The 16,013-nt window shown below is 34.3% G+C and overlaps 1 protein-coding gene across 11 annotated transcripts in view; it reads left to right on the top strand.

Moving 5' to 3' along the window:
• SYCP1 (synaptonemal complex protein 1) overlaps window positions 1-16,013 on the top strand; it is a 148,336-nt gene that overhangs the window by 61,411 nt on the left and 70,912 nt on the right. For all 11 annotated transcript variants that reach the window (XM_054463152.2, XM_054463103.2, XM_054463120.2 and 8 more), the window contains 3 exons: window positions 8,864-8,945; window positions 11,718-11,780; window positions 11,940-12,002. In XM_054463152.2, the coding sequence (XP_054319127.1) occupies window positions 8,864-8,945; window positions 11,718-11,780; window positions 11,940-12,002 (208 nt within the window). The remainder of the gene's footprint in view (window positions 1-8,863; window positions 8,946-11,717; window positions 11,781-11,939; window positions 12,003-16,013) is intronic.

The raw sequence follows: 16,013 nt of genomic DNA, 5'->3' as shown, positions 1-16,013 counted from the left end.
GAACAACATACAGTGTGCACAGATATGCAGAGGCAAAAGGCATGCTAGCACCTGGCTCTCCTCTTTTCCTTGTTGACATCTTTCTGTTGGACAGTCCACTTTTGCTTTCCAGGCTAAGTTCCAAATCAAGTCCAAAGAAGGCTCAGGGTCAACCTGACCAGATACTCTTCTGGAGGAATGCATTCTTAAACTATTGTGCCTGCAACTTTGTTTTTCCCAGGATGAAGTTCAGACCGAGATGTACAATACAGTCTAGATGACGGTACAGACTAAGTCAAGAACTAAAGTTGAGCAGTAACCCGAGTTAAGGCATGAATGCAGACACAGACATGCACACACACAGCACCCATGCTATCAAGACACAGGATTTTTTCAGTTGCCTCACAAGAGGCAACCTGGGCTTGGCAGTTAATCAGAACTGCTGAGCATTCCAGAAAATGCCCCCCACGACTTTATGCTAACAGCTGTGCGTATGTTTTAATCAAAAAATTAAAGAAAGAAGAAAAAAAACTAAAAAAAAAAACCCTAAAAAACAAAGAAAAAAACAAACAAAAAATCACCAAAAATCTAGAAACCCCTTAATCTCTTACAGTGGCTCTCGAGCATGGAACTTATGGAGCAGCATCAATGGCTGGCTCTTTAACAATTTGGAAATAAAAGGTTGTTTTACTATGTATTTCTTTGGTAGTCATCACTACAAAGTTTTCAGTGTTGGTTACCTATAAGACAAATACTAGACAGAAGATCAAGTTACACAGAAATATTTCTTCTGTACTGGTAAGATACAAATATTGAGCTCTCAAAGCACAAGTTACTATGCTTTTTCTTGCCTTATTGGGCATTCTCTAAAAGCAAGGCTTTGTGCAGGAAAAGTTCATGTCTACCTAACAAAGGGTAATACATGTTCTATTTTCCTACAAGTGAACAATTAACACAAATTCACATTATCAATTATTTCTGGTTGAATCCATTAGAAGCCAATTACAAAGGGACAGCAGCACTTGGTGTGAAAGCCACTTTCTGGTCACACATTCATTCCATGGTTGCTAGTCAGTAGCTCAGGAGCTCAGAATTTAAAACTCCTTTCAGTCAAATAAGGAGTAAGTTCAATTAAAGACTTCCACTATCTGCCAAATTTCTAGAATTCTGTCTAGAGTGCTAGCATGCTTGATGAGAGAAAGCAGTTCAGAGCCCAAAGAAGTGTCAGGTATTAGGTAAGTTAATTTGGTTTTGTATAAAAGGCATGGTAATCTGGCAACAGAGTACTTATCCTATTAGCAGCACAGTGGTAACCAAGGGTCTCTGCAAGACAGGAAAATGAAGCTGCTGAAGCCCCTGTTGCTCCCACCTGCCTGCAGGAAGGCTACTGATTTTACAAAGGCCTTCTGGGAGCCAATCCATGGCTCACCTGGGAGAGTGGGTAATAGAATGGCGGGAACCATGTTCAGCCCCCATGAGAAGTGCCGGACTGAGGGAAGTCAGCTTCCCATAGGTGTACCCACTCTATATTTTAAAGAATGTATTTGGTCATTGCTTATAATCATACATATATAATTTTATATGTGGTTTTTCCTTTTAATGTTATTTTTAGCATTATTAATGTTTTTATGTGTTTTCACAGTCATCTATTTTAATGCCCATCTACCAGTCATTTAAGTGGATGTAATGACATTATTTTAGTCATTTTTACTTTTGGATATTTATGTTTTTTAGTTTTTCATTTTCATAAATAATACTAGTAAACATGTTGGCACATAAATACTTTTTCCTTATTTTGAATTAGATCATAGTAATAATGATTTCTGTGTCTTGATGGTTAGTTTCCAATAGGTTGTATCATTGTAAACCATGCAATACAACAAATATTATATGAAAATGCTGGTCCTAAAATGTTTTAATTGATATTGGGTATTATTAATTTATTGATAATTTAAAAGATAAGGATAAGTCATTTTTGATATGATTTGTGATTTTTATTTTTTGGATAAGCTTTGGAAGCTTTCAAGTTTGATTTTGGAATTTCTTCTTTTTAAAATTGTCTGCTTATACCTGTTGCCCTCTAATCTTTTGAGGTTTTTTTTTTTTTATTGATTTGCTTAAGCTTCTAAAAATATATTAATCTTTTACCTGGTTTATTTATAGCAGATATTTTCCCTAACCTGTTGTTTTCCTTTAACTTCAGAGAACTTTTTATTATATGAAAGGTTTCAATTTTTTATTAAACTTGATTGTCTTTTGTGATTTTACCATTGCTTCTTTTAAGGTTTCTTTTTAATTTCCAATTTTTAATTTTTGTGGGTGCGTAGTAGGTATATATACGTATGGGGTATATAAGACATTTTGATACAGGCATACAATGTATAATAATCATATCAGAGTAAATGGGGTATGCATCACTTTAAGCATTTATCCTTTGTGTTACGAATAACCCAATTATACTTTTACTTTTTAAAAAAAGTACATGTAAATTATTATTGATTATAATCACCTTGTGCTATTAAATACTAGATGTGATTCACTTTCTATTTTTGTACTCATTAACCATCTCCATTTCCCTCTATCACCACTACTCTTCCTAGCCCCTGGAAACCCTCTTTCTACTCTCTATCTTAATGAGTTCAATTGTTATAATTTTAGCTCCTTCAAATAAGTGAACATGCGAAGTTTGTCTGTCTGTACCTGTCTTATTTCAGTTAACCTAATGACCTCCAGTTCCATCTATGCTGTTGCAAATGACAAGATCTCATTCTTTATTATGGCTGAATAGTACTCCGTGGTGTATATGCATCACATTTTTGTTATCCATTCACCTGCTGATGGACACTTACGTAGCTTCCAAATATTGGCCATTGTGAACAGTGCTTCAATTAACAGAGTGCAAATGTCTCTTAGATATACTGATTTCCTTTGTTTTGGGTGTATACACAGGAGTGGGATTGCTGGGTGATACGGTAGCTCCATTTTTGAGGAACCTCCAAGCCATTCTCCATAGTGGTTGTACGAATTTACATTCCCACCAGCAGTGTATGAGGGTTTCCTTTTCTCCGCATCCTTGCCAGTATTTGTTATTGCCTGACTTTTGGATAAAAGCCATTTTAACTGGGGTAAGATGATATCTCATTGTAGTTTTGATTTGCATTTCTCTGACGATCAATGATGTTGAGCACCTTTTCATATACCCGTTTGCCATTGGTATGTCTTCTTTTGAAAAATGCCTATTTAGATCTTTTGCCCATTTTTTCCCATAGGATTATTAGATTTGTTCCCATAGAGTTTTTTGAGCCCTTTATATATTGTGTGTATTAATCCCTTGTCAGATGGATAGTTTACAAATATTTTCTCCCATGCTGTGGGTTGTGTCCTCCCTTTGTTGATTTTTTTTTTTTTTTTTTTTTTTGCTGTGCAGAAGCTTTTTAACTTGATGTGATCTGACTTACCTATTTTTGCTTCAGTTGTCTGTACTTGTGGGATATTACTCAAGAAATCTTTGCCCAGTCCAATGTCCTGGAGAGTTTCCTTGATGGTTTCTTTTAGTAATTTCATAGCTTGAGATCTTGGATTTAAGTCGTTGATCCATTTTGATTTGATTTTTATATGTGGCAAGAGATAGGGGTCTAGTTTCATTCTTCTGCATATGGATATATGGATATCCAGTTTTCCCAGCACTGTGTATTGAGACTATCCTTTCCCTAATGTGTGATCTTGGCACCTTTGTCAAAAATGAGTTCGTTGCAGATGTGTGGATTTATTTCTGAGTTCTCTGTTCTGTTTCATTGGTCTATATTTTTGTTTTTATGCTAGTGCCATGCTGTTTTGGGTACTATAGCTAGGTAGCAGATTTTGAAATCAGGTAATGTGATTCCTCTAGTTTTGTTCTTTTTGCCCAGAATATCTTGGGCTATTCTGGGTCTTTTGTGGTTCTATATAAATTTTAGGATTGTTTCTTCTATTTCTGTGAAGAATGTCATTGGTATTTTGATAGAGATTGCATTGAATCTGTAGATTGCTTTGGGTAGTACAGATATTTTAACAATAGTGATTGTTCCAGTCCATGAACATGGAATGTCTTTCCTTTTTTTGTGTGTCCTCTTAAATTTCATTAATCAGTGTTTTATAGTTTGCATTTAAAGATTTTTCACTTTTTTGGTTGGGTTAATTTCTGGATGTTTAATTTTATTTATAGCTATTGTAAATGGGAGTACTTTCTTGATTTATTTTTCAGATTATTTGCTGTTGGCATATAGAAATGCTACTGATTCTTTTATCCTGAAACTTTCCTGAATTTGCTTATTAGTTCTAATAGTTTTTTGGTGAGATTATTAGGCTTTTCCAAGTATAAGAAATATACATCTGCAAGCAAGGATAATTTGACTTGTTTTCCAATTTGAATGCCCTGTATTTCTTCCTTTTGTCTAATTCCTGTAGCTAGGACCTTCAGTACTATGTTGAATAACAGTGGTGAAAGTGGGCATCCTTGCTGTGTTCCAGGTCTAAGAGGAAAAGCCTTCAGTGTTTCCCCATTCAGTATGATACTTACTGTGGGTCAGTCATATATGCTTTTATTATGTTGAGCTATGTTCCTTCCGTACCCAGTTTTTTGAGGGTTTTTATCATGAACAGATGTTGAATTTTATCAAATGCTTTTCAGCATCAATTGAAATGATCATATGGTTTTTGTCCTATAGCATGTTGATATAATGTATCACATTGATTTATTTGTATATGTTGAATTATCCTTACATTTGTGGGATAAATCTCACTTGGTTATGATTAATGATCTTTTTAATGTATTGTTGAATTTGGTTTGCTAGTATGTTGAAGATTTTTGCATCAATGTTCATCAGGGATATTGGCCTTTAGTTTCCTTTTTTTATGTGTCTTTATTTGGCTTTGGTATCAGGGTAATACTTGCCTCACAGAATGAGTTTAGCTGTATTCCCTCCTCCTTTATTTTTTGGAGTAGTTTGTGTAGGATTGATATTAATTCTTCTTTAAATGTTTTGAAAAATTCAGCAGTGAAGCCATCAGGTCCTGGGTTTTTCTTTGCTGGAAGACTTTTTATTATAGCTTTGATCTCATTACTTGTTTTTGGTCTGTTCAGGTTTTAGATTTCTTCATGGTTCAATTTTGGTAGGTTGTATGTGTCTAGGTATTTATCCATTTCTTCTAGGTTTTCCAATTTATTGATGTGTAGTTGCTTAGAGTAGCCTCTTATGATCCTTTGAATTTCTGTGATATTGGTTATAATGTCTCCTTTTTCATCTCCTTTTTTTAAATTTATTTTGGTCTTCTCTCTTTTTTTCGTAGTTCGTCTTCCTAAAGTTTTGTCAATTTTATCTTTTCAAAAAACCAACTTTTTGTTTTGTTGATGTTTTGTATTGTTTTCTTTAATTTCATTTATTTTTGCTTTGATCTTTATTATTTCTTCTATTCTACTAATTTGGGTTTGGTTTGCTCTGCTTTTTCTAGTTTTTTAAGATGCATCGTTAGATTATTTGACTTTTTAAAACTTTTTTGATGTAGGCACTTATAAACACACCTCTTAATACTCCTTTTGCTGTGTCCCATAGGTTTTGGTATGTTGTCTTTCTATTATCCTTTGTTTCAAGACATTTTTCAGTTTTCTTCTTAATCTCTTTATTGACCCACTAACCATTCAGGAGCATATTTTTAAATTTTCATGTACTTTTACAGTTTTCAACATTCTTCTTGTTATTAACTTTCAGTTCAATTTCATTGTAGTCAGAGTAGGTACTTGATATGATTTCAGTTTTTTAAATGTTTTAAGACTTGTTTTGTGGCTTAACATATGGTCTGTCCTTGAGAATGTTCCATGTGCTTAGGAGAAGGATGTTTATTCTGCAATTGTTGGATGAAATGTTCTGTAAATATATATTAGGTTCATTTGGTCTAAAGTGCAGATTGCTTGATGTTTCTTTGGATGATCAAAGTCTGGGTGATCTGTCCAGTGCTGAAAGTGGGGTGTTTAAGTTACCAGCTATTATTTTACTGGAACCTATCTCTCTTTAGCTCTAATAATATTTGTTTTATATATCTGTGTGCTCCAGTGTTGGGTACATATATCTTTATAATTGTTATATTCTCTAGCTGAATTCATCCCTTTATCATTATAGAATGACCTTTTTTGTCTCTTTTTATAGTTTTTGTATTGAAATCCATAATGTCTGGCATAAGTATAGCTATTTCTGCTCTTTTTTAGTTTCCATTTGCATGGAGTTTCTTTTACCATTCCTATATTTTCAGTCTATGTGTATCTTTACAGGTGAAGAGGTGTTTCTTGTTAGGCAACTGCCCGTTGGGTCTTGTTTTTCTATCCATTCAGTTGCTCTATGTCTTTTGATTGAAGAGTTTAGTCCATTTACATTCAATGTTATTATTGATAAGTAAGGACTTACTCTAGCCATATCGTTATTTGTTTTCTGGTTGTTTTGTGGTCTCTTCTTTCTTCTTTCTTTCCTTCATGTTTTCCTTTTAGTGAAGACAATTTTCTTTGGTGGTATATTTTAATTTCTTACTTTTTCATTTTTGTTTATTTGTTGTATTTTTTTTATTTGAAGTTACCATTAGGCTTGCAAATAATGTCTTATAACCCATTATTTTAAACTGATGACAAGTTAACTGATTGCATAAGCAAATAAACAAAGAGAAAACTAATAAAAACTCTATACTTTAACTTTGTTTCCCTGATTTTAAACTTTTTGTTGTTTTTATTTGTATTTTATTATTGTGTTTATGTCTGGAAAAATTGTTATTATTTTTCATCAGTTCATCTTTTTGTCTTCCTACTTAAGATACGAGGCCAGGTATGGTGGCTCACTCCTGTAATCCCAGCACTTTGGGAGGCCAAGGCGGGCAGATCACCGAGGTCAGGAGTTTGAGACCAGCCAGGCCAACATGCTGAAACGCTGTCTCTACTAAAAATACAAAAATTAGCCAGGCGTGGTGGCGGGTGCCTGTAATCCCAGCTACTGGGGAGGCTGAGGCAGGAGAATTGCTTGAATCTGGGAGGTGAAGGTTGCAGTGAGTGACAAGAGTGAGACTCTGTCTCAAAAAAAAAAAAAAAAAAGATATGAGTAGTTACATTCCACAATTACAGTTTTATAATGTTCTATGTATTTACTGTTACCAGTGAGTTGTGTATCTTCAGATGATTTCTTATTGCCCATTAACATTCTTTTCTTTCAGATGGAAGAACTCTCTTTACCATTTTTTGTAGGACAGGTCTGGTGTTAATGAAATTTCTTAGCTTATGTTTGTCTGAGAAAGTCTTTATTTCTCCTTCATGTTTGAAGGATATTTTCACTGGATATACTATTCTAGGGTAAAAGTTTTTTCCTTCAGCACTTTAAATATGTCATGACCCTCTCTGGGCCTGTAAGGTTTCCATTGAAAAGTCTGCTGCCAGACATACTATATGTTATTTATTTCTTTTCTCTTGCTGCTTTTAGGATTCTTTCTTTATCCTTGACCTTTGTGAGTTTGATTTTAAGTGCCTTAAGGCAGCCTTCTTTGGTTTAAATATACTTGGTGTTCTAATAACCTTCTTGTCCTTGAATATTTAGATCTTTCTCTAGGTTGGGAAGTTCTCTGTTATTATCCCCTTGAATCAACTTTCTACCCTTATCTCTGTCTCTACTTCCTCTTTAAGGCCAATGACCCTTAGATTTGCCCTTTTGAGGTTGTTTTCTAGATCTTATAGGCATGTCTACCAGGCATTCTTGTATTGCTATAAAGAAATAGCTGAGACTGGGTAATTTTTAAAGAAAAGAGGTTAATTGGCTCATAGTTCCTTAGGCCATACAGAAAGCATGGTGATGGCATCTGCTCAGCTTCTTGGAAGGCCTTAGGGAACTTTTACTTATGGTAGAAAGCAAAGGAGGCACTTCACATGGCAAAAGCAGGAGCAAGAGTGGTGGGGAGGACACACTTTTAAACATCCAAATGTTGCAAGAGTTCGCTATTGCAGACATCACCAAGCCATGAGGGATCCTCCCCCATGACCCAAACACCTCCCACCAGGCCCCACCTCCAATATTGGCGATTACATTTCAATATGAAATTTGGGTGAGAGCAAATATCCAAACTGTATCATTGCACTTCCCCGCACCCAAATCTCATGTACTTTTCACATTCCTAAATACAATCATGCCTTCCAAATAGTCCCCCAGAGTCTAACTCATTCCACCATTAACTCAAAAGTCCAAAAGCCAAAATCTCATCTGAGACAAGGCAAGTCCCCTCCACCTGTAAAATCAAAACAAGTTAATTACTTCCAAGATACAATGGATAAATTCTCCCATTCCAAAATGGAGAAATCAGCCAGAAGAATTTAGTTTATGTTCCATGCAAATCTAAAACCCAGCAGGGCAGTCATTAAATCTTAAAGCTCCAAAATAATCTCCTTTGACTCTATATGCCACATCCAGGGAACACTGCTGTAAAGGGTGGACTCCTAAGGCCTTGGGCAGCTCTGCCCCTTTTGCTTTGTATTTTGATATTTAGTTTCTCTTTTTTAAAACTATAAAAACATTTTAAGCCATCAATTTACTTCTGAACACAATGATGAATTTATGATACAGTGTTTGATATGTAGTGTTTCCATGTTCATTATTTTCTAAACAACTTGTTTTTATATTTTAAGTTTCTGTTTAATCCATTAGTAGCTTAGATGAATTCCACATATTTGGGGGCTCTTGTTTGTACTTATATTCTGAAGTATTCAGTTTTGGTTTTTTACATTTGGTTAGAGAATGTGGTCTTTAAGACTTCCTTATTTCGAGTTATTTGAGATCTTTAGGCCTAATAATTTTTAGTATAATGTCACTCTTCCATTTTCTTTTAGAAATGAACTGGAATATGTGAGAGAAGAGCTAAAACAGAAAAGAGATGAAGTTAAATGTAAATTGGACAAGAGTGAAGAAAATGTATGTTATATTTAATAATGGATTGTATCACAAAATTTCAAATCATAAAAGCAACACCATATGTCTAAACTAAAATAAAGGGAAGTATACTGTTGTATAAATAATAGTGATCTAGAGACTGTCATCAGCCATCAACCTTAAATATCTAGGAAAAGTTGGATTATTTTACTATTAATCTATTACCTATATCTAGAAGAAATAGTGGCATAATTCTGATTTTCTTTTAACATGTGTTCAATATTTAATGTAGACTTAACATTTTTTAGGCTAAATAAAAGGCTCATACTTCAGTAATATAAAATATATGGATGACAAATTGTTTAATAAGTTTGTGTCATGCTTTGGTGAATATGATATCAAATTAAGATAATAAGGTTTTTAGGGAAGAGTGTCATGAAAATGGAATAGTACAAGATATGTGACATGATTATGGTATATATTATACAGAGTGGAAGAAAATTATGCCAAAGTGGAAGATTGATCTAGATTTTGAGGTCTTTGATTGTGTTTTTTCGTTCATTCAACAAATATTATTGACCATCTGCTATGTGCCAGGCAGTGTTCTGGGTGTTACGTTTGGATTTCATTTATTTGGTAGAGAGTAGTGATCTAATTAAAGTTTTTTATTGAGGAGGTGACACCTTTTAATATTTGAGAATGGAATGGGGAGAGATAAAAGGCATTGGAATCAGTTGGAAAGCTATTAAAAGTCATCTTGAAAGTTCTAAAAAAATCTTGGAGAGGACTCTGGCCTAGTTCAGTTCATACTTATTCCTGAGTCAATCACTGTGGCTAGGTGATAGAGTAACCTGGCTAAGCCTGAGCTGCATGTCGACTCATAGAGATAGAGTTAGCCCCCGTCAAATTACATGAACAGAGCAGGGCTACTGTGGATTTTATAGTAGAGGAATTCTTGCAGGAAAGGGTGCTGGCCAGACCAAAACATAGGTTCTCTATTATTAGAGTCTATAGAAAGGACATCTAATCCAAACTTGAGCTAGGGCGTGCTTCCTGAAAGAAGTCACATTCAATGTGAAGCCTTAGATTAATAGGAATTAGTGGAGGACAGGTGGTGGACACAAGTATAGCAGGGAGGATAATATTCTAAGTTAAAAAAACATAAACATTATATGGGTAAGCCTGAAAGTATCAGAGCATGGCGTATTTAAGTAACTACAAAAAATTCATTGTGACTAAAAGATGGAGTTTAAGGTAGTGGTGGTAGAGGGCAGAGTGAGGAAAGATGAGGGTAGGGAGAGGTAAGCATGGAGAGATGAAGGTGGGGAAAAATGAGAGTGGATCATTTAAGGCCACCTAAGCTACATTTAGGAGTTTGAGGTCATTGAAGAATTTTGACATGAGGATTGTTAAAATTATATTTACACTTTTGAGAGCTGTAAAACTATTGGAATAGTTCAAGGAGATGAGATAAGGTACCATTTTAAAGGGCTTACAATAGACCAAGTGCATTCTAGGTTCTTTCTATGTATTATCTTACTTAACTAGAAGTCATTTGCTCTTATTTTATAAATTGGGAAATCAGACCTCCAAAGGATAAAAACCTTCAAAAGGTTACATGACTAAGAAGTAGTAGAGGTGATCTTCTACATTCTTTAAGTTATACCACATTTTTCTCCCTGAAAAGCTATTTTTCTTTTAGTTCATATTTATTAGTTAAATTCAACCTGAAAAAAATGAACTTAATATGCTAAATACTTGGTATGTAATTCACTACTTTAAAATTTGTATCAGAGGCCACTGCAGATCATTAAGCCTGTTGTTTGTTAATGGAGAAAAACATGAACTTAATTTTTAATGTAAAATAAAATCCTCCATTAAGAATTTAAAACATAATTTATTTTGCCAATATAGAAAATATTAGTGATGATTTAAGGAAAAAAATGAAATGCATGACAAATTTTTAGCATATTTCAGTTTTCCATATTTGGATTTCAACTTACCTGTTAAAACAGTTTCCCAGAAAGAATCCAGCTTGTAAATATTTCCCAGATATTTTGTGTGACCTTGAATTTCATTACACTTTTCTTCCCCCAATCTGCTACCTTAGTTCAGACATTTTTTATTTTATATATATTTTATCTATCTGAGCCTTAGTTTCCTCATCTCTCAAATGGAGATAATACCTATCCTTTCTATCTCATTGGATCGTTGCAAAGTTCAGAGTTAATAAATGTTTGTGAAAGCTATATTTAAGGGATTATAAATGTTTATATACAAGACAATTTAAAAAATTTGAGATAAACTGGGAAAGCTGATAAAACATTGCAAAGATAAGAATGATGAATGTTGACATATAAGCAATAACATGAAAATGATTTTTTTAACTGAGAGAAATTATATATATTTATGGTATACAAAGTGATGTTTTGATATATGTATACATTGTGAAATGATTAAATCATGCTAGTTAACATATTAATCACTTCACATACAAAGATAATTTTTTTTAAAAAAAGAGATACTGAGGCTGAGCATAGTGGCTCACACCTGTAATCCCAGCACTTTGGGAGGCCGGGGTGAGAGGATCACTTGAACCCAGGAGTTGGAAGTTGCAGTGAGCTATGATTGCATTTGTATTTAGATGATCTTTATTGAAATTTGTGATTTTAGTATAATTTTTATATTAATGGAATTACCATGATTTTGAAGTGACCTTTATCAGTACTTTATGCAATATTTTTATTAGTCTGAAATTGCCTGTTTTGACTGGTATACTGAATAAAATAGCTATAATTTCTCACAATTTTTTAGTGTAACAATTTAAGGAAACAAGTTGAAAATAAAAACAAGTATATTGAAGAACTTCAGCAGGAGGTATGTATTTTTATAAATATTCTCAAAATCAAACTGATATTTTCACCACAGTTTTAGAGGATAATGCTTTCCCTTCCTTTAGTAATTTAAGTCTAAGTCAGTGGCAAGGTAAGTTTGAATAACTTTAGTACTAAATATAATTATTTTTACTTTTAACAGAATAAGGCCTTGAAAAAAAAAGGTACAGCAGAAAGCAAGCAACTGAATGTTTATGAGATAAAGGTATTTGGCATCTTTATTTTTGTTTTTTAAATACTAATAGATGAGAATTTAGACATTTTATTCCACTTGTTTATACAGTATAAATTGAAAAGTTGAAAGGTTGTTATCTTTTTAAATAGAGGAGATCAATTCTTTTGTTGTAATAGAGTACACATCTGTGATTTAGCATGCATATATATTCTTAAGCTTGGATTCAAGCAGCTTAAGAATATATGTGCATGCATGAGCTCTTTGTGTGTAGTCATATTCCCTATTTCCATATTAAAAAGTGAAATTGAATAAGTGGAATGGATTCTTGGAATCTACATTTTAAAAAGCTCTATGTGTGATTATCCTGCTGCAGAAGGGGATTGAGAACCATTTACTTGTATAAAACAAATTAAAGCCTTACAGTGTAAGCTTCTGATATTAGAGCCATATTTTGTAATCTTATTCCTATGTCTTTGAACAATGACTGACAGTAAGTATTCAATAAATAGTTTTTGAATTATGAATGGAAAACAGCAGTTCTCGTTGTATTAATTATGTGCTTTTTGGGAGGAAACATAAAAATCTTATACCTTCCTTTAATAGTATTTGAAATTAAAAATATGTAAATGTGATTAAAAATTAAGTCAAGTAAGGATTTTCATAAACGGTTGATATTCTATATAAAAGTAGCAGATTCATATATCTTATAATTCAGCTCTTCTACTCCTAGGTAGAGTAAGGAGAAAGGTACGAAAATATTCATAGCAACATTCTTTGTATTAGCCCCAAACAGAAGACAACAAAAATGTCAATCAATAGTATAAAAATCAGTCAATAAAAAATAACACCAAAATAACGCAGATGTTAGAATTAGCAGATAAAGTCTTTTATGCAGCTATTACAAACATCTTCAAAGACAGAAAGGAAAATATGGTCATAATGAAAGATCGGATGGGGAATGTCAGTGAAGAAATGGAAACTGAAAATAATCAAATGGAAGTTCTAGAACTGAAAAGTAAAATGTCTTTAAAAACCAAAACCAAAACCAAAACCAAATGGTCCTAATAGTAGATTGAAGACAAATGAATCAAGTGTCAGTAAACTGGAAGCTGGGTAAGTAGAAATTATCTAGTCAGAAGTACACAGAAGAGTTTTTAAAAGAAAGGAATAGTGCCTCAGTAGCCTGTAGAACAATAACAAGTGTTTTTAAGTGTGTAATTGGAGTCCCCAAGTAAGAAGAGAGAGAGAATAGGGCAAATAAAATTTTTGTTTTTGAGACAGAGTCTCACTCTGGCACCCAGGCTGGAGTGTGCAGTGCAGCGATCATAGCTCACCGCAGCCTCAACCTCCTGGACTCAGGTGATCCTCCTACCTCAGCCTCCTGAGTAGCTGAGACTACAGGAGTATGCCATCACATCTGGCTAATTTTTGTATTTTTGGTAGAGATAGGGTTTTGCCACGTTTCCCAGGCTGATCTTGAACTCATAGGCTCAAGTGATCCACCTGCCTCAGCCTCCCAAATTGCTAGGATTACAGGTGTGAGTGACCGTGCCTGACCTGGGCAAATAAAATTAATTGAGAAATTTCTCAAAAATTTATCACACTTAAAACAAACTCACAGATCCATGGCCCTCAGCAAATCCAAAGCAAGATAGGCACAAAACCATATGTAGGCAGTCATATCTTAGTCAAAGTGCTAAAACCAAAGATAAAAAAAAACTTTTAAAAGCAGACAGAAAAAAATGTCACATTGCACAACAGTGACACAGATGATGGCTGACCTTGTATCAGGACAGTGAAGGTCAGATGACAAAGGAATGACATTTATAAAATGCTAACAAAAATAAACCATCAACCCAGAATTCTGTATGCAGCAAAAATCTTTATTAAATGAAGACAACATGACTTCAAAAGCTGTACCCTGAGCAATACTTAAGGAATTTCTTCAAGCTGAAGGAAAATGGCATTAGATGGAAACTTTGATCAATGAAAAGCACTGGAAATGGTAAATATTGAGATGAATTAAAAAGGCGATATATTTTTCTTTTAATTTTAAAAGGGTATATATGGCTGCTTAAAGGAAAACAAATTGCTATTATAGAGTTTATAATCTCTATAATACAGGGGAGTAAATATAACTATTTTGTTGTAACATTTTTACATTACATATGAAATAGTACAATATTAACACTTAAATAGAGTTTGGTAAGTTAGTGATACATACTATCCTCCTTAGAGCAACCCCTACAAAATAATGCAACAAAGTATAGCTGTCTTAGTTTAGGTTTCTAAAACAAAGTACCACAGACTGGGTGGCATATAAACAATGAACATTTATTTCTTTTTTTTTTTCTTTTTATTATTATTATTATTATTATTATACTTTAGGCTCTATGGTACATGTGCGCAATGTGCAGGTAAGTTACATATGTATACATGTGCCATGCTGGTGCGCTGCACCCACCAACTCGTCATCTAGCATTAGGTATATCTCCCAATGCTATCCCTCCCCCCTCCCCCAACCCCACAACAGTCCCTGAAGTGTGATGTTCCCCTTCCTGTGACCATGTGTTCTCATTGTTCAATTCCCACCTATGAGTGAGAATATGCGGTGTTTGGTTTTTTGTTCTTGCGATAGTTTACTGAGAATGATGATTTCCAATTTCATCCATGTCCCTACAAAGGACATGAACTCATCATTTTTTATGGCTGCATAGTATTCCATGGTGTATATGTGCCACATTTTCTTAATCCAGTCTATCATTGTTGGACATTTGGGTTGGTTCCAAGTCTTTGCTATTGTGAATAATGCTGCAATAAACATACGTGTGCATGTGTCTTTATAGCAGCATGATTTATAGTCCTTTGGGTATATACCCAGTAATGGGATGGCTGGGTCAAATGGAATTTCTAGTTCTAGATCCCTGAGGAATCGCCACACTGACTTCCACAAGGGTTGAACTAGTTTACAGTCCCACCAACAGTGTAAAAGTGTTCCTATTTCTCCACATCCACTCCAGCACCTGTTGTTTCCTGACTTTTTAATGATTGCCATTCTAACTGGTGTGAGATGGTATCTCATTGTGGTTTTGATTTGCATTTCTCTGATGGCCAGTGATGGTGAGCATTTTTTCATGTGTTTTTTGGCTCATAAATGTCTTCTTTTGAGAAGTGTCTGTTCATGTCCTTCGCCCACTTTTTGATGGGGTTGTTTGTTTTTTTCTTGTAAATTTGTTGGAGTTCATTGTAGATTCTGGATATTAGCCCTTTGTCAGATGAGTAGGTTGCAAAAATTTTCTCCCATTTTGTAGGTTGCCTGTTCACTCTGATGGTAGTTTCCTTTGCTGTGCAGAAGCTCTTTAGTTTAATTAGATCCCATTTGTCAATTTTGGCTTTTGTTGCCATTGCTTTTGGTGTTTTAGACATGAAGTCCTTGCCCATGCCTATGTCCTGAATGGTAATGCCTAGGTTTTCTTCTAGGGTTTTTATGGTTTTAGGTCTAACATTTAAGTCTTTAATCCATCTTGAATTGATTTTTGTATAAGGTGTAAGGAAGGGATCCAGTTTCAGCTTTCTACATATGGCTAGCCAGTTTTCCCAGCACCATTTATTAAATAGGGAATCCTTTCCCCATTTCTTGTTTTTGTCAGGTTTGTCAAAGATCAGATAGTTGTAGATATGTGGCATTATTTCTGACGGCTCTGTTCTGTTCCATTGATCTATATCTCTGTTTTGGTACCAGTACCATGCTGTTTTGGTTACTGTAGCCTTGTAGTATAGTTTGAAGTCAGGTAGTGTGATGCCTCCAGCTTTGTTCTTTTGGCTTAGGATTGACTTGGCGATGCGGGCTCTTTTTTGGTTCCATATGAACTTTAAAGTAGTTTTTTCCAATTCTGTGAAGTCATTGGTAACTTGATGGGGATGGCATTGAATCTGTAAATTACCTTGGGAGGATGGCCATTTTCATGATATTGATTCTTCCTACCCATGAGCATGGAATGTTCTTCCATTTGTTTGTATCCTCTTTTATTTCCTTGAGCA

Source organism: Pongo pygmaeus, chromosome 1 (genome assembly GCF_028885625.2).
Source record: "Pongo pygmaeus isolate AG05252 chromosome 1, NHGRI_mPonPyg2-v2.0_pri, whole genome shotgun sequence".
Classification (NCBI taxonomy): Eukaryota; Metazoa; Chordata; class Mammalia; order Primates; family Hominidae; genus Pongo; species Pongo pygmaeus.
Note: the sequence above shows the minus strand (reverse complement) of the source record. Positions and strands in the feature narration are given on the sequence as shown.